The sequence below is a fragment of the Pinus tabuliformis genome, chromosome Q, assembly GCF_031772625.1.
Source record: "Pinus tabuliformis cultivar Carrire ecotype Pingquan chromosome Q, CPIR1, whole genome shotgun sequence".
In the NCBI taxonomy this organism is placed as follows: domain Eukaryota; kingdom Viridiplantae; phylum Streptophyta; class Pinopsida; order Pinales; family Pinaceae; genus Pinus; species Pinus tabuliformis.
The window spans coordinates 293932082-293959455 of record NC_142296.1 but is presented as its reverse complement, the minus strand read 5'-3'; the positions used below and the strand labels follow the sequence as shown (position 1 = coordinate 293959455).

Here is a 27374-nt window from a genome sequence, read left to right as displayed (position 1 = left end):
GGCTGACGCAGTGCTTCAGATTGTGCTGGATAGGGTTTGGTAGGGCAGACTTTCCAAATATTTGCTTCCGAAGAGAGGTATTACTGCCAAATTTGTTTATCTCTGTCAGGTGAGCCAGTTTGACACCCACTGTACTCAAAAAAGTTGCTTAATAATAAAACCCTCAAAACTGCTGCACCGGTTTTCCCGCATTGGGTTTTTCCGGGGACGATTGTCCAAAAATAGCGGTGTCACTGTGTGTTTGTCTATTTCTTTCAGATGTTGATCTGTAGATGGTTGAGACTGAATTGTGTTTATTTTAGTGTTTATATGGTTAAATAACTTGTTAATAATTAAACAAGTAAGCGAAATAAACCAGAGAATACAGATAAAATTTCTAATGGGTAACACTTAGAAATTTCAACATGGTATCAGAGCATTACAGATCACATGAGAGCTGAAGGCACCAATTGAATCAGAGCTTTTGTAGCAGAAGCGGCTGTCTCGAGTGACAGAAGTTGTTCCTAGCATAAAGCGACGCAAAAGTGTTGACACAAAGGGACTGCGTCATTAGTTTGAGTCAGAGAAAGGCCAGCGCAGAGGCTGAGGAGGGCAGAAAAGGCTCACGAAGAGCCACGCAGAGACTATGAGGGTTGACGCAGTTGGCTAGGGGAGCATTTCAGCCAATGTCGGGATTGCGTAGAGCCTAGAGGCTCAATCCTTCAGTGGCTGCGCATAGGAAGCTGTGGGCAGATTGCCGGGAGTGAAGCTAGTGGGGTGTTGTTGCTACCGAGACAGAACAGTACCTAACGGGGCAAAACCAAGGTAGAGGGAGTCACTACCTAGGTGGATTTCTAGCTAAGAAATCCAGACCAGTGTTGCAGGTGCATAAGAGATCGGAGAGGTGCGACTCGACAGTTGGCAGGTGGGTTTTCAGGAGGGAAATCAAGACTCAGAAGGAGTCTAGCAGAGAACTTCTAGGAGGGAAGTAGCGACTCAGAGGGAGTCAAAGAGAGAACTTCCAAAGGGAAGTAGAGACTCGGACGAGTCGAAAGGAAGAGCAGATAGATGTCTATGAATGGACTGAGAGATCCGGACAGGCTGGAAGGGACGTCCAACTTTGTCGTCTGGAAGGCCAGGATCCTGTCCATTCTAGATAGACATCACATCAAGACCTTCGCCTTGAGAACAGTGGTTATCCCAGTTGACCCAACTGACAATGAAAAGTATGAGGAAGCAATGGCCAAGGCGCAATGCATCATCCTTAATCGAGTTAAGGATCATGCGATCCAACATATTGCCGAGAAGGAGACGGCAAAGGAAATGTGGGACACCTTGAAGACGTTGTACCAACATACTTCCTTGCAGAGGAAGATGCTACTAGAGAATCAGCTACGGTCATATCTGATGCAAAAGGGGGAGAAGGTAAATCATTTCCTCGGTAGATTGAAGGAGATCCGAGACCAACTGACTTCCATAGGAGCCACGCTAGATCAGGAGTTGATGGTGAGGAACGCCCTAAACACAGTCTCCGTGGAGTGGAAGACATTTGTCTAGAGCATTCCGGGCAGGGTGAATCTTCCAGATTGGGAAGAATTGTGAGCAGCTCTTCGCCAAGAAGAGATCAGACGGTTGTCCAAGACGGGAAGTAGCAGCAAAGGAGTCTAGGTAAAGAAAGAGGAGGAAGAGGATGCAGCTCTGGCATCTGCGGGGAAGCAGGAGAAGAGGAAGAAAAAGGACCTCTCCAAGGCAGCGCCAGCGAAGGTGGAAAAGGAGATAGAGGAGGATGATGATTGTGCCATGAGTGCTCATGTACCTCTAGAGAAGAGGCGGAGAGACATAGAGTTGTAGTAAGGAGGACTATAGGCGATGAGGGGCAAGATCCTTGTGGTACCCAAACTCTTGGATCATACCTTGCTACAGGAGCCCTAAAGTGAGAAATAGCAGGATGGCGGATGTCGGTAGAAACGAATGCGGATGAAGCGACAGAGAGTGCTACAATGCAGTAATCCCGGGCAGCGCAGAGAGGGTTGCAACATTGCGGGAGGCATAGAGGGGGTTGCAACAGTGCAGGATGGCATAGAGAGGTTTGCAGCGGTGTTAGAGGTAGGGAGTTGTTGCAGCAGCATAGAGGCAGCAGGGGGAGCACATGATAGTGAAGGAGAGAGCTTCAGCATCGGGAGCGTTTCTAGCCTGATAGGGATGTCAGTAGTTGGGTGGATCAGTTACTTACTTCTCAGTAACTGAGTTGCAGTGCAATAGCAGTTAGCAGTAGCACGATGCAGCATTATGAGAGGGGGTTGCAGTACAGATGCAGTGTTGGGAGAAAGGACCAGCAGCAACACGGATGCAGAGGGAGTTGTCGTACAGATGTAGCAGTTGTAGTGGAAGAGCCATGGGCAGTAGTGCAGAGGATGTTGGGCGAGGAGGCCTAGCATCAGCACTGGTACCGGTGCCGTATAATTAGGGTGATGCTCAGTTTGGAGTATTACTAGAGCACAGTCCTCGCTAAGAGGTAGTGTTCATTTGGGGTAGCATCAGATGTGCTCTAGCCATGAAAATTGGTGGAGAGGCAAAAGCATATGAGATCTCCAAGGCCCAAAAATGGTTTGGGCAGATTCTACCTGGTTAAGAAGATATTAAAATAATTAATATTTTTAATGGAGTTCCTAAGTTTAAACTTAGGAAAAATAAAATATTAATGGGTATAAATATAAAACTGGAATAGAAGGTTCTAAATGACATGGATCAAGCCAAATCTAATCTTAAACGTTGATTAGAGATGTAATCTCGACCGTTGAAGGACCAACAGGAAAAGTATACAAGGAGGCTTGAGGGTCTGTTGGAGAAAACACCAAAGTGATCATGTTAATTTTTAAGTATGTTCTATGCTTAGAGCAATTTATTTCAATTTTCACAGTTAGCTCAATATCTTTTCCAGATTAGCAATCACAACAAGACACAAGATGTGGCGCTAGCCAAGGAAAAACCCCAATGTGGGGAAATCCTTGATCAATTCTTCTTATATGTTCTTCAATAGTTCAGCAGAGAGAGAGATAGTATGTTTACAACAAAAGTCAACACTTTGACTTATCTAGATAAGAGCATAGATCATCTCTAAGAAGATGGTACATGAGATCAGTTGAAGACATGCTGCTTCAACTGATTCTCCAAGGTGATTCCTTCACCTATCGTTGTGCTGCATTTCGTCATCATGCTGCACCTCGCCATGCTGCACCCATCATCATCATGTTGCATCTCATCACACTTCATTAATCATGATTGTACCCATCACTGTACTACATTATGTGCCATTGTTGCACCATGTTGCCATACTGACCTATGTGTTGGATGCACCTTGCTTGTTGTTGTCCGTAGCATGCTTGTTGTCCTTAGCATGCTTGTTGTTGCATGCTAGTTGTCCCTTGCATGCTAGCTGTAACATTGCATGCTTGGTGTATTTGCTGCTAAGTACCATACAACTGTCCCAATGTTTGTTAGTTGTCCCTTGCATGTTGCTCTCCTTCGAAGACAGATGCTCCGACTTTTCCAACAGTTCCCGGCAGTTCCCACAGTTCTGACTGTTCCGGCAATTCCCGCAGTTCTGGCTATTCCCGACAATTCCGGCAATTCCCGACAGTTCCGGCAGTTCTAGCAATTCCGACTATCCCCGACAGTTCCGTCTTTTGCCCTCTGCATCAGCTTTCTTGGTTGTTCCGGCAATTCCAACTTCTACCCTCTGCGTCAGCTTTCCTGGTTGTTCCAATAGTTTCGGCTTCTGCCCTCTGCGTCAACTTTCCCCGCTGTTTCGACAGTTCCTGGCAGTTCCGGCTATTTCCGACAGTTTCGACTTCTGCCCTCTACATCAGCTTTCCCAGTAGTTTCGGCAATTCCAACAGTTCCCGACAATTCCGGTTGTTCCGAGCAATTCCGACTTATGCCCTCTGCGTCAACTTTCTCGGCAATTCCCAACAGTGCCAATAGTGCCCGAAAATTTTGGTTGTTCTCGGAATTTCCCAACAGTTCCAGCTTCTGCCCTCTAGATTAGGGCAACGTTATCCCTTAGGATCTCTCCTCCTACTAAAACCCAAAGACAAGTAGAGAGGAAGAGATCCCAAGTGTGTTGAAATGACTTGAAGACCACCTCTATTTATACTAAAACGTTGAGCACAAGTGGGGTTTATTTGGTTGCTGGCCAACCTTGACGAATTGTCCCATAACACAAATAAATTCATATCTCCATGAATACTTATCGGAATTGAATGATCTTTAGATCAATCCTACACTTCTCGATGAGGGATATCCAAGAAAAATATCAACTTCCATTAATAAGATGACCCACATGGAGTTTGGCCCTAGTTGCCAATTTTAACACTCCCTCTCAACTAGGGAGAACTCCATCCGCTGATCCATATGTCCGATTGTACTATCTCTGCCATCAGTGCCTTGCACTGCTCTGCTCTGTTGAGCTATGCTTTGCTCTGCTGAATTGATCGAGAATGTCTCATAACATTCTCTACTGACCCGAAGTCAGTTTCATCTGAAGAGAGTGTGTCACATCACTCTTACTAACCCGAAGTTAGTTTTATTGATCCTAGATCAATATCACAAAAGAGTGTCTCAAACCACTCATACTGATCCCAGATCAATGGAGGTCATCCTAGCATAAGGAGTACGGTAGATATATCGATATGTCCATCGATAGTACTACTATGGTCCCTAACCCCATTTCCCTACTCATTGATCAGATGAGAGGTACTTCCTCTGAGTCCCAGACTGCATGGGTAGGATGTCTGGATAGGAGAACTAATCATCCTGTCCACATGAGAATGAATCATCTTGCCCCACAGTCGCCACGGGAGAACTAATCATCCCGCCCACAAGAGAACTAATCATCCTGTTCCACAGTTGCCACGGGAGAATTAATCATCCCGACCCAAAGGAGAACTAATCATCTTGTTCCATAGTTGCCATGGGAGAACTAATCATCCCGACCCACATGAGAACTAATCATCCTGTTCCATAGTCGCCACGGGGTATCACAGGGGAAGGTTAAACCTGTCATCCTTAACATAGCGCACCACCAGGGGAGGGTGAGTCGCCCTGTGGTTGTATGTTGCCCCAGAGCTCCAAAGCTCAATGCATGCAACATGCAGGACCCTTATAAGAAGGTCTCTCAACGACTCCACGTCGTTCAGGGAAGTCACAGATTTGACCTTTCCACGAGGCTTTGACAAAATGTCTGCGACCTGTGCATCAGTTTCAATGCGATGGAGCCTCCTCTCTCATCGACTTACCATATCCCAGATAAGGCAGTATTTGATGTCTATCTACTGGAGAAATCATCGAATACGGGATTCCTCAATAATCGAATCCCCCCTCTGGTTGTCACAGAGAATCACAGTGGTATTCATCATGTGTACAAACAGCTCACTTAAGAGCTTTTGCAACCATGCAGCTTCACACGAGATCATACTCGTAGCTAAGTATTCAGTCTCGGCGGTGCTTATAGCAACCGACTTCTGCTTCCTTCTCATCCATGATATCGAAGCAGAATCCAAAGAGAACCAGCACTGAGAAGTGCTCTAATGATCCTCCACACTGCCTGCCGAGTCAATATTCGAATAATCATGTAGTTTCATATTTCCAGCAGTGTATCTCAATCCATGAGAGATTGTGCCCCGAAGATATCTCAGAAGATTCTTGGCACCAATCCAGTGAGGCTCAACCAAATATGAGCTCAGTTGAGCTCACCATGCTAACTGCAAAACATATATCCGGACAGAAGTTCACCAAGAACATCAACGCGAATGAGTTTATGAAACTCAGAGGCATTTCCAAATCTGGTCCGACATCACTACCATATAACTTCTGAAAGTTAAGATCCTCGAGGTAGTCACAGGCTTGCAGTTTATCATTCCACATCCGAAATCCAACTCCCTCTTACTTCTGCAAATGAAAGGGTTTGCACCTGTCAGAAATAGGTCGTCCTCATAAGGTGTCGGTATGAGAGGTCTATCATCCACAACCTTCGGGTAATGGTTTGGATCGGTTTCACTCCTAGTGAATCTCAGCTTCATCAGACAACTACCAATCTCTCATACTATGCCCAGGGTGTTTTGCTTCAAGCCATCAAGGGCTTTCTTCCACCTGTATACATGAGATTCTCAATCATGAACCTCAAACTCCTTGGGTTGTTCCAAACCTGTAGACCAACCCTATCACCATCTAACTCACATCAAGTTAGGCCCCATAGGTAGACCTCTGGTGTTATAGATGCGATATGTCAATTGACATGATCCCCAATGGACCATCCTGCACCTTGATACAAGTTGCCAACCCTAAACCCAATGTGGGGAAACCCTTGATCAATTTTTCTTATATGTTCTTCAATAGTTCAGCAGAGAGAAAGAGATAGTACGTTTACAACAGAAGTCAACACTTTGACTTATCTAGATAAGAGCATAAATCATCTCTAAGAAGATGATATATGAGATCAGTTGAAGACATGTTGCTTCAACTGATTCTCCAAGGTGACTCCTTCACCTATCGTTGTTTTGCATTTCGTCATCATGCTGCACCTCAACGCGCTGCACAATGTTGCACCCATCATCGCTATGCTGCATCTCATCACACTTCATTAATCATGACTATACCCATCACTGTACTGCATTATGTGCCAATGTTGCACCATGTTGCCATACTGACCTATGTGTTGGCTGCACCTTGCTTGCTTGTTGTCCTTTGCTTGCTTGTGTCCCTAGCATGCTTGTTGTCCTTAGCATGCTTGCTGTTACATGCTAGATGTCCCTTTCATGCTAGTTGTAACATTGCATGCTTGGTGTATTTGCTGCTAAGTACCATACAATTGTCCCAATGTTAATTAGTTGTCCCTTGCATGTTGCTCTGCTTCGAAGACAAATGCCCTGGCTATTCCGGCACTTCCCGTAGTTCCGGCTGTTCCCAGCAGTTCCGGCAGTTCCAGTTGTTCCCAACAGTTCCATCAATTCCGTTTTCTGCCCTCTGCGTCAGCTTTCCTGACTATTCCAGCGGTTCCGGCTTCTGCCCTCTACGTCAGCTTTCCCGACTGTTCCGACAGTTCCGGCTTCTGCCCTCTACGTCAGCTTTCCCGGTTATTCCGATAGTTCCGACTTCTGCCCTCTGCGTCAGCTTTCCCTGCTATTCCAATAGTTCCGGCTTCTGCCCTCTGCGTCAACTTTCCCAGCTGTTCCGATAGTTCCGGCTATTCTCGGCAGTTTCGACTTTTGCCCTCTGTGTCAACTTTCCCGGTAGTTCCCACAGTTCTAACAATTCCCGACAATTCCGGCTTCTAACCTCTGCGTCAGCTTTCCCGACAGTCCGACAGTTCCCGACAATTCCGGTTGTTCCTGGCAGTTCCAACAGTTCCCGACAATTCCAATTGTTCCCGACAATTCTAGCTTCTGCCCTCTGCATCAGCTTTCCCGGCAGTTCCGGCTTCTACCCTCTAGATTAAGGCAGCGTTATCCCTTAGGATCTCTCCTCCTACTAAAACCCAAAGACAAGTAGAGAGGAAGAGATCCCAAGTGTGTTGAAATGACTTGAAGGCCACCTCTATTTATACTATAAACGTTGAGTACAAGTGGGGTTTATTTGGTTATTGGCCGACCTTGACGAATTGTCCCATAACACAAACAAATTCATATCTCCATGAATACTTATCGGAATCGGATGATCTTTAGATTAATCCTACACCTCTCAATGAGAGGGATCCAAGAAAAATATCGGCTTCCAATAATAAAATGACCCACATGGAGTTTGGCCCTAGTTGCCAATTTTAACATATCAGTCATTCGATTTTCTAGAGCAAGGTTTGCTAAGAGAAATTGAATCCGTGAAAAGAGTTGAAGCGAGGGGCAGTGAGTACGAGATAAAGAGGCAGAGATAGTGCAAGAAGACTAGCACAGAGGCAGAGAGGCAGACGCAGAGGCCAGCAGTGACTGCGCAAAGGCCAAAAGGGCCTGCATCATCCACACAGAGGCTGCAGAAGTGATGCAAACGGACAAAGAGGTTGCGCAAAGCCTCATAGGGTTGACGCAGAGAGTTCCAAGCTAACGCAGAGGCCAGGAGGGTTGACGCAGCGCTTCAGATTGTGCTGGAGAGGGTCTCGTGGGGCGAACCTTCCAAATATCTGCTTCCAAAGAGAGGTATTACTGCCATATTTGTTTATCTCTGTCGGTTGAGCCAGTTTGGCACCCACTGTACTCAGAAAAGCTGCTTAATAATAAAACCCTCAAAACTATTGCACGGGTTTTCCCACATTGGGTTTTTCCGGGGACGACTCTCCAAAAATAACGTGTCACTTGTGTGTTTGTCTATTTCTTTCAGTTGTTGATCTATAGATGGTTGAGACTGTATTGTGTTTATTTTAGTGTTTATATGGTTAAATAATTTGTTAGTAATTAATCAAGTAGGCGAAATAAACCAGAGAATACAGATAATATTTCTAACGGGTAATACTTAGAAATTTCAACAGAAGCAATAGGTCCTTTTGAGGTAGGGCATTTCATTGCCCACCAAGGGTTGGGACAATCATGGGTTCTTTAATGATGGAAGGGGCTCATCTAAGACCCATAGGAACTAGTGTGATGGCCATGGATAAGGGGTAGAGCTCATGTTTGGTTTTTGCCCACGTGCTAAATTTGTATGTCCCAACTATCTTTTGCATTTTTTAGTGCATTTCCTGTTGAAAGTGGCCAAATAATGTTTTTTCTTTTCTTTTTAGCTGCATCAACCTCCGGGCATCGTTCCAGGCCCGACCCAAGGTGTGGACAAGGGGAGGTGAGCCTAACCCTTTGTGGACCCAGTGGACATATGTGGACCCATATGGAAAAAGAGATGAATGGAGTTAAAATGAGTGGAAGGGAGTGATGTACATGGTGTCAAGAAGCGGGACCACGCAACCAAAATCGAGATTTCCCATGTAGTGCCAACCCTAAAGCTAATGGCCAGTAAAGGAGATCCCACGGGACTAGGATACAAGGCTAACCACAAAATCAGGCAATGGAGACAAGAGTACAAACCTAGCCCACTCTTTCTACCAAATCCCCCCACCAATCCATGCCTAAAAGTGCCCATGACAAGTAAGGAAAATTACTCAACTATACCAATGAAAAGCCATACCTTCGGGGTCGGGAGGCCCACCTTCAAACATACAATCATAACAAGTGGGCGAGGGACCACATGGCTGGCTCAAGTGGCAAAGATAATGGCACATTGAGCTATCTGGTGGCTGTAAGGGGTTGTTGGTTGTCGTCTAAGGACTACCCACAAGTGATGGGTAACATAGCCCAACACAGTTTTCTATTTGAATGTGCACGCAAGAGATGAGTATTGCACTCGCACTTGTGGGTCGATTAGCTGATCTGCGCAATCGATTTGGTTAGAGGGTAATTGAGTATTTCTTGTGATAAAAGGGAAGTTTCTCCTTTATTGTAATTTGCTGAAGAAAATAACAAAAACACACAGTGTTGCGGGTTTTCTTCAGAGTTGGGGTGTCGTGGGTATATCTTTTGTTATATGTGTTGATGTGTTTGTCTTTTGATTTATTTTTCATTGTGCATGTTAAGTTAAAACACTCAGTGTATTTGTGATTTATGTTTCCAAAATATCAATTATTTGTGTTTCTAGGTTTTTACACTTATAGCTGAGCAAAGACACTGTGGCCATACTTGGATCCCATTTCAACTGAGGGTAATTAATCATCAAGAATACGCCAAGATGAAACAACGATGTATATGTAATGGGGTGAATGTACGTGTAATAATAGTCAGCCTAATAAAGAAGCCACACATGCTAAGTCACCTGACACGGGGATTCGGGACACGTAGGATTCGGGATTCGTGGTGTCGGATTCGGGACACGCTGACCCCCGGAACAAGACACGTTAGGACACGTTATATATTATTTTATTAAAAATATATATATATATATATATATTTAAAATATATATATATATATATCTTAAAAATTAGTTATTAGCATATTTCTTACACAAATTTTAATTAATGATACAAATTTATTGATTTCATTGTTTCAAACATAGATCTTCATCTATAGCTATTAGCATGCATAGTACATACAAAATTCAAATAAATGTCAGTGGTACTGGTCACATAAATGATAAATGATAAATCTATTAAAAATTTAAATCATGATTCATAATTCATAACTGAAAGACAACTTACAACTACTGTACTACAAGATAGTAAGATAAACACACTGACAACTGTAGTTTTCTCATTAAGTCATCAAATCAAAATCTGTTACATAGGTAGTGTTGGTGCAATGCCAATGGCAAATAGAAATAGAAAATATAAAACAACTATAGGTATACAAGCCTCAGGCCCTCAAGGCATCAATCAGCATCAGAATCAGCATCACTGTCCCCATCATCATGGTCCCCACTGCTCTCCTCTGCATCCTCCTCCTCCCCTGTATCCATAGTCGCCTCTGCATCTGCTGGTATGGAGGTTGAGTCATCAAAACTAATAGGGTCTAGCACTGGATCACCGAGATCCATGTTGGCCAATGCCAACTCAACAGTGGTGTCCAGACCCATATCTTCAGGAAAGACATCCCACATCTTTGTCTTTCCCCTCAACCACTCTTCCCTCTGCCTGTAAATAAGACGAAGGTTGGTGTGCGCACACCATTGTCTCTGCCCTGGACTGCTCAAGCCTGTTCTTCTTCACAGTATGCAAATTCCCATATGTGCTCCAATTCCTCTCGCAACAAGAGGATGAAGTCACCTGAGAGAGAAGCCTCATGGCTAACTGCTGAAGAGGACGGCTTGTTGCCCCATGATATGCCCACCAAGAGTATGGCTTCTTAAGCCCCCTGTCTCTAATCACATCATAACCTGCAAACCGACCAGTGCCAGTGGAAAACTCTGCAAAGGAATCCTCCACCTCAGCAAGCAATGCACTATCCTGATAAATCCGCTGAAGCGCCTCTTTCCTCCCCTGTGAGATTTCACCATCCATGTGAGGAGGGAATCTGCGGGAAGGTCCACCATTCAGCCACTCATGGCTGTAGTATTTGGGGTTCAATGAGTGAGCCAAACAATGTAAAGGTGTACAATTCTTGTCCCATCTGCGGACAAGAATATCATGTATGGTATCACAGAAGGCCTCTGGTGATGTCTCATACGGGGGGCACTCACTCTGTAGAATAATGCTCCTCACAGACTCAATCATGGAATCCCATCCCTCATAAACCTCTCCTAGGATGGGTTTGTCTGTATCTGCAACTCGAAGCAAAGAGATGATAGGGTCCATGATCTGAATAATTAGATCTACCCTCTCCCACCAAGCATCATCTAGTACTGTGTCCACTGTTTTACAAAACGGCCGGGTCAACCCGGAAACGGCCGTTTCAAACCGTTTTGATGCAAAAAAATTCAACCCGGCCTATTGACCCGGCTCGGTGACCGGGTCAGCTATGACCCGGCCGAGTCAGCCAATGACTCGGCCGGGTCATAGCTGACCCGGTCAACCCGGCCGGGTCACGACTTAACTCGGCCGTACCGTTTGGGAACCCGTGGGCAGCGTTTAACTTAGAAAAAAAATAACTTTTTGCTGATTTTTGGCTGATTTGGTTAGGGTTTGTGGACATGAAAAGGTTTATGTGATTAGTTAAATGCATTTGGGGTCCATTTCCCCCTCCCAAACTCTATTTAAGACAGCCAAATGCTCTCATTTCACTCACAGCAGTCTTATGCATTTGAGTGAGAGTCTTCTTTGAGAGTTAGTGAGCAGTTCTTGAGCTTGTTTTGGAGCAGCAGTGAGGAGTCTTGGAGGAGCATTGTAGCTGGAGTGAGGAGCTTCTTGGGCAGCCATTTGGAGCAGCATTGAGGAGCTGATTTTTGGAGCAAGTTTGAGGAGGCAGTTTGTGCCTGGAGGTATTTTTTTCCACCTCTATAAATCTGTTTTTACTTATTAAATTTTAGGTGCATATAAAGATAGCTTAGAGAGTGTTTTTAGTCAAATAAATGAACATTGAATCAATTTTTATTTTTTTTTTTCATTTTCAGATTGTTTTCCTAGTCAAAAAATGGCACCTAGAGCAAAAGATGCTGCTTGGGCATATGTTGAAATGATTGATAATGAGATGTGTTGCAAGTTTTGCCATAGGAAAATTAAGTCAGGTCCTGGGGGGATTCATAGGCTGAAACAACACTTGGCAGGGATTAGAGGCAATATTACTGCATGTCAATCTAAGGAAATTGGGGAGATTAGAAAGACTTTGTTGGAAAGCTTTGAAAAATTTGAAGAACAAAAGACTAGGCAAAAAGAGATACAGGATGAAATTGGGAGAAAGAGGGAGATACAAAGAATGATGGCTGCCAACCCCCACTATGAGTTTGAGGGTTCTTCCTCTATCCCTCAAACTGATGCATCAAACCCTTTCCGTTATGTTCCTCCCTCTTATGCTTCTGGTCAAGATAAGGGAAAGGGTAGAATGAAGGGTGATGGGACTATCAAAAGTTTTTTCACTCACTCAGCCTCCTCTCCATCAGATGCACATGGTCCTGAAGTTAGTAAAGGTCTTTCTCAGCCCACTTTAGATGACCATTGGAAGAAAGAATTGAGGGAGACTGCTTGTGACTACATAGCTAGATGGTGGTATGATGTTGATATCCCCTTTAATGCTGCTCGTTCACCATATTATGAGCCTATGTTAGAGGCCATACATGCTGCTGGAAAAGGCTTCAAAGGCCCTACTATGCAAGAGCTAAGGGGGGTTCGTTTGCAGAAAGAAATTTCATCAATTAATGAGTATTTGCAAGATTTCAAGGAATCATGGGCAAGAACAGGGTGTACCATCATGTCAGATGGATGGACTGATCAAAGAAACCGTACCATCATAAACTTTCTTGCCTTCTGCCCACAGGGAACCATGTTTTTAAAATCAGTTGATGCATCTGATAAGGTAAAAGATGGCCAATTGTTGTTTCAGCTATTGGATGAGGTTATTCAGGAAGTGGGGGTGGCTAATGTTGTTCAAATCATCACAGACAATGCCTCTAACTATGTTCTTGCTGGTAGACTGTTAGAGGAAAAACACAAGACCATCTTTTGGACCCCATGCGCTGCACATTGCATAGACCTCATGCTTGAGGATATTGGGAAATTAGATTGGGTCAGAAACACTGTAGATAATGCCAAAAGCATAACCAAATTTATCTACAATCATACACTGGTTTTGAGTCTCATGAGGAAACACACTGGAGGCAAGGATATTATTAGGCCTGCCATCACTAGATTTGCTACACATTTTTTGACATTGCAATCTATGCTTTCCCAACATAGAAACTTGCAAAAGATGTTTTCCAGTGATGATTGGAATAATAGCAGTTGGTCTAACAAACCAGAAGGCAGAGAATTGAGAAGGAAAGTCCATGATGAAACTTTTTGGAGAAAGGCAACAGAGATTGTGAAGGTTGCTGAGCCACTAGTTAAGGTGTTGCGGTTGGTGGATGGGGAAAGGTTGGCTATGGGCTTCATTTATGAGGCTATGGATCAAGCAAAGGAGCAAATAAAGGCAGCATACAAGGATAGAGTGGCAAAGTATGGGCCCATTTGGGCAATCATTGATGAAAGATGGAACAATCAACTCCATCGCCCTATACATGCAGCTGGGTATTTTTTGAACCCACGGTATCACTATAAAGCTAAGGAGTCAGGAGCTTTGAGGGGGGAGGTCAGAGATGGACTGGTTGATTGCATTGAGCGCATGGTCCTATCGGAGTCTGATCAGCTACTGATACATCAGCAGGTCACATCCTTCACCAATGCAACAGGTACCTTTGGGAAGAACCTAGCAAAGATTGCAAGAGAAGCAGATGAGCCAGGTAAACAAAAATTTCAATTTTCAATTTCTCAATTTCAAGTTAGATATAATTTGTAATTTTTTTGAGCTTCAGCCTTCATCTAACTCATAATTCATTACACTCCTATGTTTTTTGCAGCACAATGGTGGGAGGCCTTTGGTGGCCACTGCCCTGAATTGCAAAGGTTTGCAATTCGTATTTTGAGTCAAACTTGCAGTGCATCTGCGTGTGAGCGCAATTGGTCTGTCTTTGAGAGGATTCACACAAAGAAGAGAAACCGTTTGGAGCAAAAACGGTTGAATGATCTAGTTTTTGTCCAATACAACCTTCGGCTCAGACGGAACCAATTGCTGAACAAAAGACCTGATTCAGATCCCATTGTGTTGGAAGACATTGATCCAACATCAGATTGGGTAGTGGAGAGTCGTCTACCAGAGTTTGATCCTGATGAGGATCTTGATGAACTTGATGTTGGAGATCCACTGCAGCGTGTTCAGTTGAATGCAGATCCCAATCCACCAGCCTCAGTCTCACAGCCAGCTAGTAGGACTAGGACTCCAGTTGTAGGTGCTTCGCCTTCCTCTGCTCAGCCACGACAGAAGCGCAGCCGCATTTGTACTCTATCTCAGCTTGCATCTGCTTCACAGCCTAGTGGTACTGGTACTGGCACCACTTCTACAGTTGCAGTTGGAGACGATGATGATGAGGAGGAGTCATGGGGCCCCTTGTCTGGCTCTGCCTCTGATGATGATGATCCAGAGATTGGTCGAGATGATCTTGGCTCCTCTGGCAGTAGCCAGTAGCTACTAGCCTCCTTGGTTATTTGTATTTTGTTTTGACTCTTGAGTCTTTGATCATGTATGACAGACTACAGTTGACTATGTATTTACTATTGCCATTGGGTACACCGTACCATTTTGATATAATGGATTGGTTCATGAGCCTACTTTGATCATATGTTGTCTTCCATGTATATTATAATGTTGTGTGTTTGGAAACTTGAATGAAAATATTTAAAATTATGTTTAAACTATTTAAAATTATGTTTTTTTATAAAAAAAATAAATATTTAATGTATTTTTTACAACGACCGAGTCATTGAAATCGAGCCGGCCGAGTCATTGCCGTTTCCGTTTCCGTTTCCGAGTCGATCCTCGGCCGAGTCCGAATCCGTTTCCGTTTTGTAAAACATTGACTGTGTCCTTCACTCTTTTAGAGGCTGCCTGATCTGTCTTTCTCCAAAAAGACCAAAACTCAGAAATAACCATGGACCCAAGAGCAATCTTGACCTCCCTCAACCTCTTCAACATCATGAATGAAGATGCAAACCGTGTATCAGCAATCTTCAACAATGATAGATTGTTGTACTCCTTGTAGATAGTGAGGGCATTTGTATGATTTTGCACAAAGTTACGGATATGTCTTGCATCCTCAATAATGCTTCCAATCCAAAGCACATCAGAAGCAATGGATTTCAGTGCTAAGTTCAATAAATGGACAATGCAAGGTGTCCAAAACACCTGTGGATATTTAGCTTCCACAATCATGCCAGCCGCCTTGCAAACAGGTGCATTATCTGTAATGATTTGCACACAAGAATCAACACCTACCTCTTCAATAACTCTAATAAATAACTCACCCATAAATTGTGCATCCTTGTATTCGCCAAGTGTATCCACTGCTTTCAGGAAAACTGGACCATTCAAGGAAGACACCATGAAGTTGATGATTGGGTGTCGTGCTGGATCTGTCCATCCATCAGAAACAATGCTAACCCCAGATGTTGGCCATGATGCCTTAATAGGCTCGAGCATTTTTTGCACCTCTTTTTTTGCCTTCGTCAACAATGTGGTTCTCAGCTTCTCTGACCCAGGAGGCACATACCCTGTTGGAGCCCCTTGAGTTAGAGCTCGGCACATCTCAACAAATAAAGGTGAACGTGCAACATTAGTTGATATGAAGTTTTGATAGAAAAAGAAGGCAATGGTGAGATCAAGCTCGTCCCGTCTCTCTTTTTGGAAAATCCTGTCCATTGGACCAAGTGATCTTCTTTTTAATGCTTGTCCCCCAGTAGAAGTAGAACTCTCAAATGGAAATTTGGAGGTGGCTTTCCTCAGAAATGGAAGGGGGTCTTCATTCTTGCCCTTGGGTGCTTTTGATTTTGAAGCCAGTGCCACATGTTCCATACCAACATGGGCCTCCTTTTCCAATTCTTTTCTCTTTTGTTTAGGAATATCTTTACAAGCTCCAATCCCCTTACCAGGTATAGCCAACAAATGTGCTTTCACACGGTGATATGTGCTTGTGAAAGAAATGTTACAAAAGCTGCATTTCCATTGCACATTGCCTCCTCCCTTTCCCTTGCTGTTTGACCCATCCTCTCTTGCGACATATTTCCACAATGGATATTTTTCATTGTCTTTAACTCCTCTTCCCTCAATATTACTTGCAGCAGACTCTGATGATATTGGGGGAGGAAGAGCATCTCTACCCATGACATTCTTGCCCTTCCTTGCTGCCCCTGCCGTTGATTGAGCCATGTTACCTCAACCTGTAAAAAAATTGAACAAACAGTCAAACTGCTGTAAAAATTTTAAAATGCAAACAGCAAAAGAAATGAACAAGAATCAAGTTCATTTTATAGGCTAGCAGTGGCTCACTGCCAACTGGCTGTATAATGTATTTTATATTTACTATTCTTAGTTCTATCATCTATGTTGCTGTATAAAAAATTAAAGACAGTGTTGTAAACTTCTACACTGCCAGGACAGGCCAAGGTCTGAAGACTGAGTGTTATAAATTTATAATTATAAAAGAGTCAAGACAGTGTTCTCACTGCTCAGCAGCCCTAAATATGTTGAATTTGTGGCACTTCTGAGTACTCTAGGCCTATGCACAGCCACTAAGAGAGTGAGTGCACAGCCCAAATACTACAGCCATTTGAGCTCAAGACAATGGAATGTGAAGATCCATTTGAGCTCAAGAAGGAGGATTTCTGGGCTAATTCAGAAGTGTATTTGTGAATGTTTTATGTGGCAGACCTTCCCTACAGCAGGCTGCACTTGTGTAGGGTACTTTTAGCTAGGTCGTAGGCCTTACTCCTCTTGTTTGATGGGCAAGAACTTACAGCAGGGAGCCACAGGTGTGAGGAGCTTAAACAGAGAAAGACATGGGGCAGTTTATAGGCCTAGGAGGCTAGGCAGTAGCAGATTGAAGCAACTTGCCTAGGAAGGAGGATCGCAGCTATTGAGACCAAATCTAGGCTCTATAACTACAAGTCCTAATTGTAGACATTTGACTGCAAAGTTCCTTATCTCATTGACCTGGTTTGACTGCTCATTCTTGGACTGTTTTGGGCTCATTATATTCAGCAAAGGAGGCTGCATTATTTGATTCAGGACCAAACTCCTTTAGGATATTATTTTGTAGCTGCTTTGACTATTGCTGACCTGGCACTAAGAGATTTTCTTGTGGTTGTATAATGATGGCAGGTTCTTACTAAAATATTTACAAAGAAATATAACTTTTAATAACAAGGAAGAATGATAAATATAATATAATATTTGAAACTCGAATCTTGTAACATGGATTTCATGGCCTCTCAGCTTCTTGATTCACAGCCTTAGTTCATCTGGATTTTTGTGTGAGAGATTACAAGTTCTAACTTCTGACAGAACCCGTGGATACGCCATTGTCTACCTTTGTTCTGGTTACGCCATTGTCTACACCATTGGATACGTCGTTAGAACCCGTATACCTTTGTTCTGGTTATTATAACAGTGGGCCGTGGCGTATACAGTGGGCCAAGACTTATTTCTGAGCATAAACCAAATAAGTTTATGCTCAGAAATAAGTCTTGGCCCACTGTATACGCCACGGCCCACTGTTATAATAACCAGAACAAAGGTAAACCGTAAACCGAAACCGCGAAACGAACCTTCAGTGTTTTTGGGCTGCGGTTTAGGGCTTGAGATGGGGCATTGTCACATTAATGACTTGGATTTATATATTGAATCACTGATAAGGCGTGCCGCGTGAATCGTTCAGAAAACTAACCTTAAACCTGCAAATTGCAATGCCGCTGCTCCAAATCGCTCCAAATCGATGTTAATCGCTCCAAATCGATGTTAACGTTGCAAATGCGGTGAAATGGGAACGAGAACAGCTAACTTAAACCTACAGCAGCCCGAAAAACGAATCCGAAACCAGGATTCGACTCCAAAATCGCGACACGTTTTTCATTTTCGCTGACTCGCTCATGACACGACGTACCCTGATATGACACGACGTGTCATTGAAATATGACACGTGTCCGGACAGAATCGTGTCCGATTCGTCCGATTCGGGATTCGTCCAGGGGTTTGGACGAATCCGGTTTCGTAGCACACATGTAATGTCTGAATAGGTATATATAGAGACTGTGTAGTCATTACTGAAGGAAAGAAGTGATTTTGATGTACAAAATTATTAGGGTATTTTGAGGAGGTTCTCCTATTTATATTTGGTTTAGATGGTATGTAATCTAGGTTCTTAAGATATCTTAATAATGCAAAATACAAAAATTTACACCAAATGTGATTGTGGACCACAACTCCATGCGATATAAAAGAGATGAGTTATACAATAACTCCCTAAAGAATAGGAGAACCTTCTCTAATACACCAATACATTCATGCATCCAAATCACATCTTCCTTCCAATAATAATACATAATCTCTATATATACCTATCCACACATTGCACATGTGGCCCCTTTATTAGACCTGTATTTTGAAGAGTTTAGTCCCACTCATAATCATCAACAAAAAGCATACATAGGGGCCAATATTTCTTGGAGAGCGAAAATTCTTATTGCTCAATTAAGGACTAATTCTCATCAACTCAGTTGTGAAATAGAGCGCTAGAAAAGGCCAAAAGAAGTGTGGGAAGAAAGAGTATCTATTTTTTGCTCTTCCAGAAAAGTGGAAACAGAAAAGTATTTCATTTTAGAATGTGAGGCCTTCAAAGACAGCAGGAAAAGTTATGCAGATATTCTAGCAACTAGCTCTTGGGATAATTTATTCCACAATGGGTTTGTCGGAAAAGTGGAAACAGAAAAGCATTTCATTTTAGAATGTGGGGCCTTCAAAGACAGCAGGAAAAGTTATGCAGATATTCTGACAGCTAGCTCTTGGGATAATTTATTCAGCGATGGGTTTGTCGAGAAGCTGGGAGTGTTTATTGTGAGGCTTCATAGGAAAGAGACTGAATACAGGAATTAGATGGTGAAGCAGTCTGTGCCATAGGCTATCTTTAGACTTGTGGACATTAAAATAATTTCTTCTTCTTCCAAAAAGAGAAGAGATTTCCTCAAGATGGCTTGATATCGTTTATCTTACAACAGCAAATTAGGGGAAGAGGTTTCCTCAAGATGGCCTGAAATCGTTTCTCTTACAACAGCGAATTAGGGGTAAATTTCATAACCAGTACAGAGCGAGTCCAACAGTTTCATCTTCCAGAAATTCAAGATTTAAATTCATAGGAGGTTCTTCAAATTCCAGCTGGAGCACCAGCTCAGATGATGTTCTGTGGACTGAAAATTGGTTATATAATATATCACCCAAAAATGGAAGGAACAGAGGTCTGTATTTCAAATGAGGATATATTAATACAAAAATTAGGGGGATTTACGGCAGAAATTTTAATGGTTCAGTGAACTCCTGGAAGACAATAACATCAGAATCTCTCGAAAAAAATGAAAAATTATTGAAAAAGGAAAATAAGGATTATAGGGCTTTTGAAACTTACACTCCTGACCGCCATGAGAGCACTTTATTCTTGTAACAAGCAATTTCAAAACGCATTCCATGTTTCTTCAAGCGAACTACGGCCACGTTCGTTAATCTTTTTTGCCCAACGGGCTGTACTATTGTCTTTGACATTTCCAATGGCCGGTGTGGACAAAATTATACGGCTTCCTCCAATCTCTTCTGTTTATGCAGCGTGACTCACCTGAAACAATTGTTGAAGAGAATTCCACTGCGGAGAGGCTGGATGAGATAAGTGAATGATATTCAATTATTCGAGATAAAATGGGAATTTTCCCTGGTTTTTAAAAGCTACAGTTGCTTGTAGTCATCTGAATGTTATCATCAACCAGAGTTATCGACCGAGAAGACTACATGAACAAGAAACTCCGAAGGGCTGCAGCGTATTTAGATTTGACAGTCGGCCAAAGCGAAAATCGTTAGGGACAAAATATGAGCGCTCACCTTTACGAAAAGCAAAAATAATGTAACTTTTATAGTCATCTGAATGTTATTATCATCAGCCAGGGTTATCGACCGACAGGGCTACATGAACACGAAACTCCGAAGGGCTGCAACGTATTTAGATTTGATAGGTCGGCCAAACTGAAAAACGTTAGGGACAAAGTATGCGCCCGCCGCCTTTAGGAAAAGCAAAAATAATGTGTGAACTTTTCACCGTGATATTTAGAGGCAACTTCACCATTCGGTTGCATGTATGATCAGCCCGGTTCGCACAATGGAATGAGATTTTTATGGTGAAAAAGTTATTCGAAGATAGCAATGGTGAAAAAATATGATTTCAAGATGAATGTATGAAATAAGAGGTCACTTTGATTAACAATTTTATTTTCACTCAACTTTGTAACAGATGGTTGATGTATTTCATAAAAAATATCCATCATTTTTTTTGGAACTGCTGAAGATGTTTTCTTTTGCAAAGCAATCACCATAATTAATCAACTCTTCAACTTTGGGCTTTTGGGAAAAATGTTGATTTCTTTCTAAACAATTATGTGTATGAGAAACTTTTTGAAAACCACCCTCTTTCATTTCAAATATCCTACCCTCTTGTCTCCAGCAAAAGTTATCTTTATTGTCTTCCTCATGAATTGTACCAAATTCCTCCTCAGAATCATACAAATCATAAACTGAAGTATCTTCTCCAACTTTATAATCACATTCCTCTTCTTGTACAACTTCCCATGGCTCATCTTTTGTATCATATGAATCATAGATAGGAGGACCATCAAATTTAACAAAATAGGATCTCTGAGGATTTGTTTGCAACTTAATTATTTCTCTTTCTTCTCGACTGTTGGGCATAAATTCTTGATGCATGTTTGAACTTTTCTCCATTTTAATGCTCTCTTGATTTTCTTGGAATAGGGTCAACAAACTTTTTGCTTGTGGGATTAATGAAGAGTCTTCTTTAAAAATTTCAACATTATTTTCAAAAAGGATAGCTCTTTGCATTCTGAGATATCTTCATAAATAATTTGGTTATAGCCTCTTTGAATGTTTGATACATTATCAAAATTATCATCCATTTCTTCAGCTGGATCGTCATGAGCTTTAAAATTTTCTTTAGAACCATAATATTCAAAACAACCTTCGAAATGAAACTTGTGTGCATATAAAGTGTTGCAAAATTAATTAAATCCTGCATGGAAGGAGGTCAAAGAAGAAATACTTGAATGAGATAAAGATCTATACCAAACCCTTACTTCCTGGTCCAAAGAAAAAATGAACAACTTCATCTTCACATCTTCATAAATGATACTTTGTTGCTCCATGCATTCATGAAATCTTCTAAGATGTTGAACCAGACTTTCATCTGCATCTCCACTGAATCTTGGAAGATACTTATTCCACTCATGAAATGTAGGCATATGATGAGGATAGTCAGTGATCCCAGTAAAATCTAGTGGGGCAAACTTATTGGCTAAGAATGCAAGGATAGCCATTAAATCCCATAAAATAAATGCTCAAAGGTAAAAATACAAAGGTGAAAATTTTACATCCAACTACTGAAACTTGTCACCCCCAAGAATCACCTTCAAACTTTTATAAAACCCAGGGAAAAATAACTTCATGTCTTCGTTCCGTGGCAACGACGCCAAAAAATGTTGTACCTTGGGAGACAATCTCTAACTGAAAGGAGATCAGTGACTATTATGAAACCAGCTCAAGAAAAGATAGATCAACGCCTTAGAATTCAGCCTCTTCGAGGGGGCAACCTCCTTGACATTACATAAATGAACAATTCTTGGATGATACAAATGAAAAGACCTCCTTTCTATATATAGGAGTCTAAGGGGTCATAACATAATTAGAGCCGACATAACAATAATAATGTAAGCGCACAATAATAACAATAGTGGGCTTCTATGGGGCACAATAGTAACAATATGGGCACTACATGGGTACATCAATATAATAAGTGGGTTGTACTAATAACAATAAGGGGTTACACTAGTAGTATAGGGGCCTAACATGCCCCTCTCCTTCAAAAAGCGTTGTCCTCAACGCTTGAGTAGTTCTTGATGCTTATGTATAAAATTCTTGTCCTCCCATGTGGAATCTTCAGTGGGTAAGTTCTTCCACTTGATGAGATACTCTGAAATCGATCGATTTTGCAGCTGTCGGGTTCTTGTTTCTGTGACTGCTCCAGGTTCCAATATGATTTTTCCTTCCTCTTCAACTTCTGGCAATATTGTTTGAACTGAAAGCTTGTTGCCTATAACCTTCTTTAAACATGAAACATGGAAAACTGGGTGTAATCGAGAAGTTGCAGGAAGCTCCAATTTGTATGCCATAGTACCAATCTTTTGCAACACCTTGTACAGACCATAATACTTTGGTGATAATTTATTATCCTTCTTAGCTTGCTTGAGGGACATTTGCTTATATGGTTGTAGTCGTAGGAATACCCAATCACCTACATCAAAACTTCTTTCGCTGCGATGTTGATCTGCCTATTGTTTCATTCTATTCTGTGCCAACACGAGGTTATCATTTAAGAGTTGGAGGACTTGTTGTTGATGTTCGATGTGATGTTCCACTGCTTGAACCTTTTTCTTCTTGATATGTCCTTCTATCTTTAGAGTTTGAGGAGTGGTAATTTCTTCCAATCCTTTACAAGATATGGTCGGATTCATTTCTTGATGCTCGATGTGATCTTTCACTTCTTGAACTTTTTTCTTCTTGATATGTCCTTCTATCTTGATAGTTTGAGGAGTGGTAATTTCGCCCAATGAATTAAAAGATATGGTTGGATTCATTTCTTCTTTCTTGATGTGATCTTTCACTTCTTGAACCTTTTTCTTCTTGATATGTCCTTCTATCCTAAGAGTTTGAGGAGTGGTAATTATTTCCAATCCTTTACAAGATATGGTATGATTCATTTCTTCTTTCTCTGGGGTGGGGTCTTGGCGTATATCTTCTTCTTTTGATGTTCCTTGATCCTCTTCTTCCTCCTCTTCATATTATATGTAAAATAATTTCTTCTCAGCACACTTATGACCTTTAGTGCATTTGCTATCACAATTGTAACAAAGCCCTTTTTCTCTTTTTTCTTCCAATTGTTGTGGTGTAACCCTTGTAGGTTGTGGAAGGCTAGGAGAAACAACACTTCCATCTTTATAGTTGTGAGAAGGCTAGGAGAAACAACACTTCCATCTTTATAGTTGTGAGGGGTATGCTTCTTGGTTTCCATAATTTTTCTTTCCACTATGTCACAAAGTCGTTTTACTCTTTCCAATTGTTGTGGTGTTGCTCTAAAGAAGGTGTTGCTCTTTGTATCCTCATAATGTGCTATCATTTCCTCCGTGAAGCTTGACCACGTAACAAGTTGTTTATGAGAACAAAGCCCTTCATACCATAAAAATTGATCCGGTTCTAAATATGAAGATGCAATACATACCTTTTGTAACAGTGGTACACCATGTAGATCAAAATATTGCTCCATCTGAAGTATCCATTTTATCGGATCCTTGCCATCAAACTTCCTCATCTTGCCTTTTCTTGATTTTAGGAGCTCAATATTGAAACGAATGTAACTCTGTACTTTCAGATCTTTAAGTTCTGAAATTGCGATTTGTAGTAGCCCTCTATGTCCTCTTTCCAATGCCACAAGTCTGACCCAAATTGGATTTTCCAAGGAAGTATTATGCGAAATCTCCCACAATGACTTGATTATAGACTAGTTCAGTAGAGCGAACTTGTACGACATGCCACGAGTCACTGTTTCGACCTTTGGATCTGAAAAATGCATATAAAAAACTACTGTCCGTCCTCTTTCTAGAGCTTCTTATAAAATTTCAATCTAATCCCCAGAGAGAAAGTTATGACGATTTTCCCCAGGTCACCTATTTGGAATGTCATTCAGGAGTCTGCAAAAATACCAACTTCCTTAGATCATATCTCCACAAATATAGCGCAAAGTGCTCTGAAATTCAGACTCGAGGTTCATCGCGATTTCTTCTCAAACGGGTTTTTTTTGCAACTTTTGAAATGTCTCAGAAAAAAATTTATAGTGAAAATGCCACGATGACCTATTTGGAGCAGCGAAACCCTAGAATCCAAAGCTCTAATACCAAATGTTATGAAACCAGCTCAAGAAAAGATAGATCAACGCCTTAGAATTTAGCCTCTTCGAGGGGGCAACCTCCTTGACATTACATAAATGAACAATTCTTGGATGATACAAATGAAAAGACCTCATTTCTATATATAGGAGTCTAAGGGGTCATAACATAATTAGAGCCGACATAACAATAATAATGTAAGGGCATAATAATAACAATAGTGGGCTTCTATGGGGCACAATAGTAACAATATGGACACTACATGGGTACATCAATATAATAAGTGGGTTGTACTAATAACAATAAGGGGTTACACTAGTAGTATAGGGGCCTAACAGTGCCCAAGACATTTATTTTGAACTGTAAAAGGATTAATTGATTGTCCCATCATTTCATAAAACCCTAGAAATTTGATTAAAACCCTTTAACTTTCCATATGTGAACAATGTTTCCAAAGTGGCCTTCCGATGTTGAATACAAATGAAGAAAGAGCAAAAAGAAGTGATGGTGGAAAGTTTTAGATAACAGATTGTCTTGCACATAATATTTTATCTTCAACTTTAGAAGAAATATGATTAGTATGTAATGAAATTTGGAAAAGAGGAGCGCATAATTAAGGGTTTTTAACTTTAATTCACAGAAACTCAAACTCACAGCAATGCAAAATCAAGGCCCAACAACTTCATTACTCTTTTCTAAGAAGAAAAATTAACATAAGATGAAACATGAAAGACTTATCGTACCCAACAAATGCTGGAATCAATGTGAAAATTTTATTCATCAACACATGAAAAGTGAAAAGTGAAAGCACAATATTGTGTTTGTCTCTGAAGTCCAAAATTCTGAAACCCCTATCAAAAATAACTCTCACACTTTTATTCTTCCCCTATTCTAATTGTCTCGTAATTAGTTATAAAACTAACTCATAGAAAGTTACATAACTATATATTTTCATTGGCAATAGCTCTTGTTGTGAAATACACGAGAGCTTGTTTTGGAATGCTTTTATAAATTTAATATTATATATAATATTAATTTTATATCTCTCATATGTCATCAATATAAGAAATCCCTCCATTTAACATGATTCCGTACATTACAATTCGAAAATATATATGAGTTTTAAACCATTTAGAATGTTATTTGGAGTGTAATAAAATATGTGTAAGTCCCATCAAACTACAGTCACATAGTACGTTTGTACTAAGGTGGTGGAAGCGTGCAGTACTAGATAATGGTTTTGGAAACCCACTTTCCGCTCCTCGGGACCACCCCTGGCAGTTTTTGAAAAGGAGAGGAGTGCTACCGTAATGAATTACAAACATTGATCTATTCGATAAGCAGGTTGAGGAAACTTCTTACGGGGCCATGCTTTGACTTAACCTTCAGGGATTTTGTGCCCCCGGAAACCATTGGATTCGGGCAAGAGAGTTGTGGACCATTGATTTGTCTTGATTATGGACTCGATTCGGGCAAGAGAGTTGTGGACCATTGATTTGTCTTGATTATGGACTCCCTATTGGTAATGGCGCAAGCTCCAACTCTCGCATGAATCTGTGAGAGGATGCATAGCAGAAAATAATACGCTACAGGAGAATTTCTTATAACTTTCTTTTCAGTAGCAAATAAGGCAAGACTTTTCATATCTCTATTCACAATCTCATTCGAAACTCTATGTTGTTGCTCAGGACCATTTCCTTACTCAGATCGTCAATTGATCCAAGGTTCCTTTCATTTTCCACTTGTATTATCTGTGTGAGCCTATTTAGTTGCATACTAAGTTTTTTTGGTGTATCATCATCACAAACACCAAGAGGTTCAACCTCTAGTTCAGGACAACACATATAAACTTTCTTGTAATTCTCCTTACACCTATGCTGAAGTTATCTGACTTCTCTTTTTTGAATCACATAATGCATTAAAAGTAAATTTACAATCATTTTCCTTTTGTTGAGCTTGAATCAATCTTATTCAAAACTTCTCCAAGGAGCCCTCTAGAAATTGCAGAATGTTTTTTTAGCAAAACTAACCTTTAAAGAACTAGCAAAATGTCCAAAACCACTTTAAATTTGTGGAGATTGCCTGTAGAGAAGCCAATTGGGGGTATTCTGCACAAAACCCATATCGCAGAATTTAGAAATTCATCTTAGTATGGAGATTACTCTGTTTTCTGTGTATGTGATTGCTGCTCGTGGTATCACAATCCTTAATGATTTCTTCCAAATCCTCTTCATCTGCCTTTCTACCTGCTTTGTTTCTAGTATAATCATCAAGCCTGTTGGAGTAAGTAGTAACAATAACATTGACATTGTCGATGTTAGTCTTCAAGTTCTTAGAGTAATTGCAGCCTTAGTAATTGAGTCTTAAGAAAATGGAACCATGTTTGTTGTAACATTATTTACTATTTTTGGCTCAAAATTTGTTTGAGAAGCTTGCATAACTTTAGAAGTCTCCCATTCACACCTTAATTGCTTTTAACATATGTGTTTTAGTTTTCTTTATGACCACCACGCCATAACTTCTGCCATTGGTAATTATCCCACCATTTATATTGTAGTTGTTAACATTCTCTCACTTAGTGTTGGTTGTTGCTTTTGTTGATAGTTATTGACAGGAATGCTATATTGGTGAGCTTTTCCAAAGAGGAACACTCTCTTTCCACTCGTTCCTTGGTTTATGCCCCAGGAGCGTTGTTCTTTCCAGCTGGCAAAAATGAGCTACAACAGTAACTATGATACATGGCAGACCAATTATATCTTGATCGAAAATGCTCATCAACCAAGTTCCACAAGCATTTGGTAGTATTGTTCTCCAAAGTACAATAGGCCAATCTATAAGCGATGAAAATGTTGAGACAACAGTCAATTGGGGACCTTGAAGACATGATGGCCATTTGGTAGCAAAAATCAACTGCAAAAGTAGCGAAGACATGCTTCAACCAACTTGAACAATAATAGATGATTGAGTACAGATTCATACCAATTTTTGTTTGAGTTAAAGTGTGCAAGATGGACAACATACCATATCTGCTTCAAGTGGATGGTGCATTTTGTTAGTGAAAGTACATTATGTGACCTATCTGAGAACAAATGTGCAATCGCAATACAACATTTGCTACAAAGATCCTAATAAAAAAACTGAACAATG

General features: G+C 41.2%; 1 protein-coding gene across 1 annotated transcript in view; it reads right to left on the bottom strand.

The window, feature by feature from the left end:
- The window catches only part of LOC149219379 (uncharacterized), a 246032-nt gene extending 225721 nt beyond the window's left edge, over positions 1-20311 (bottom strand). Inside the window, 1 exon segment of the mRNA XM_089384355.1 lies at positions 19640-20311. Within this exon segment, the coding sequence (XP_089240481.1) occupies positions 19640-19773 (134 nt within the window). The 5' untranslated portion in view covers positions 19774-20311.
- Between the last annotated feature and the right edge of the window lie 7063 nt (positions 20312-27374).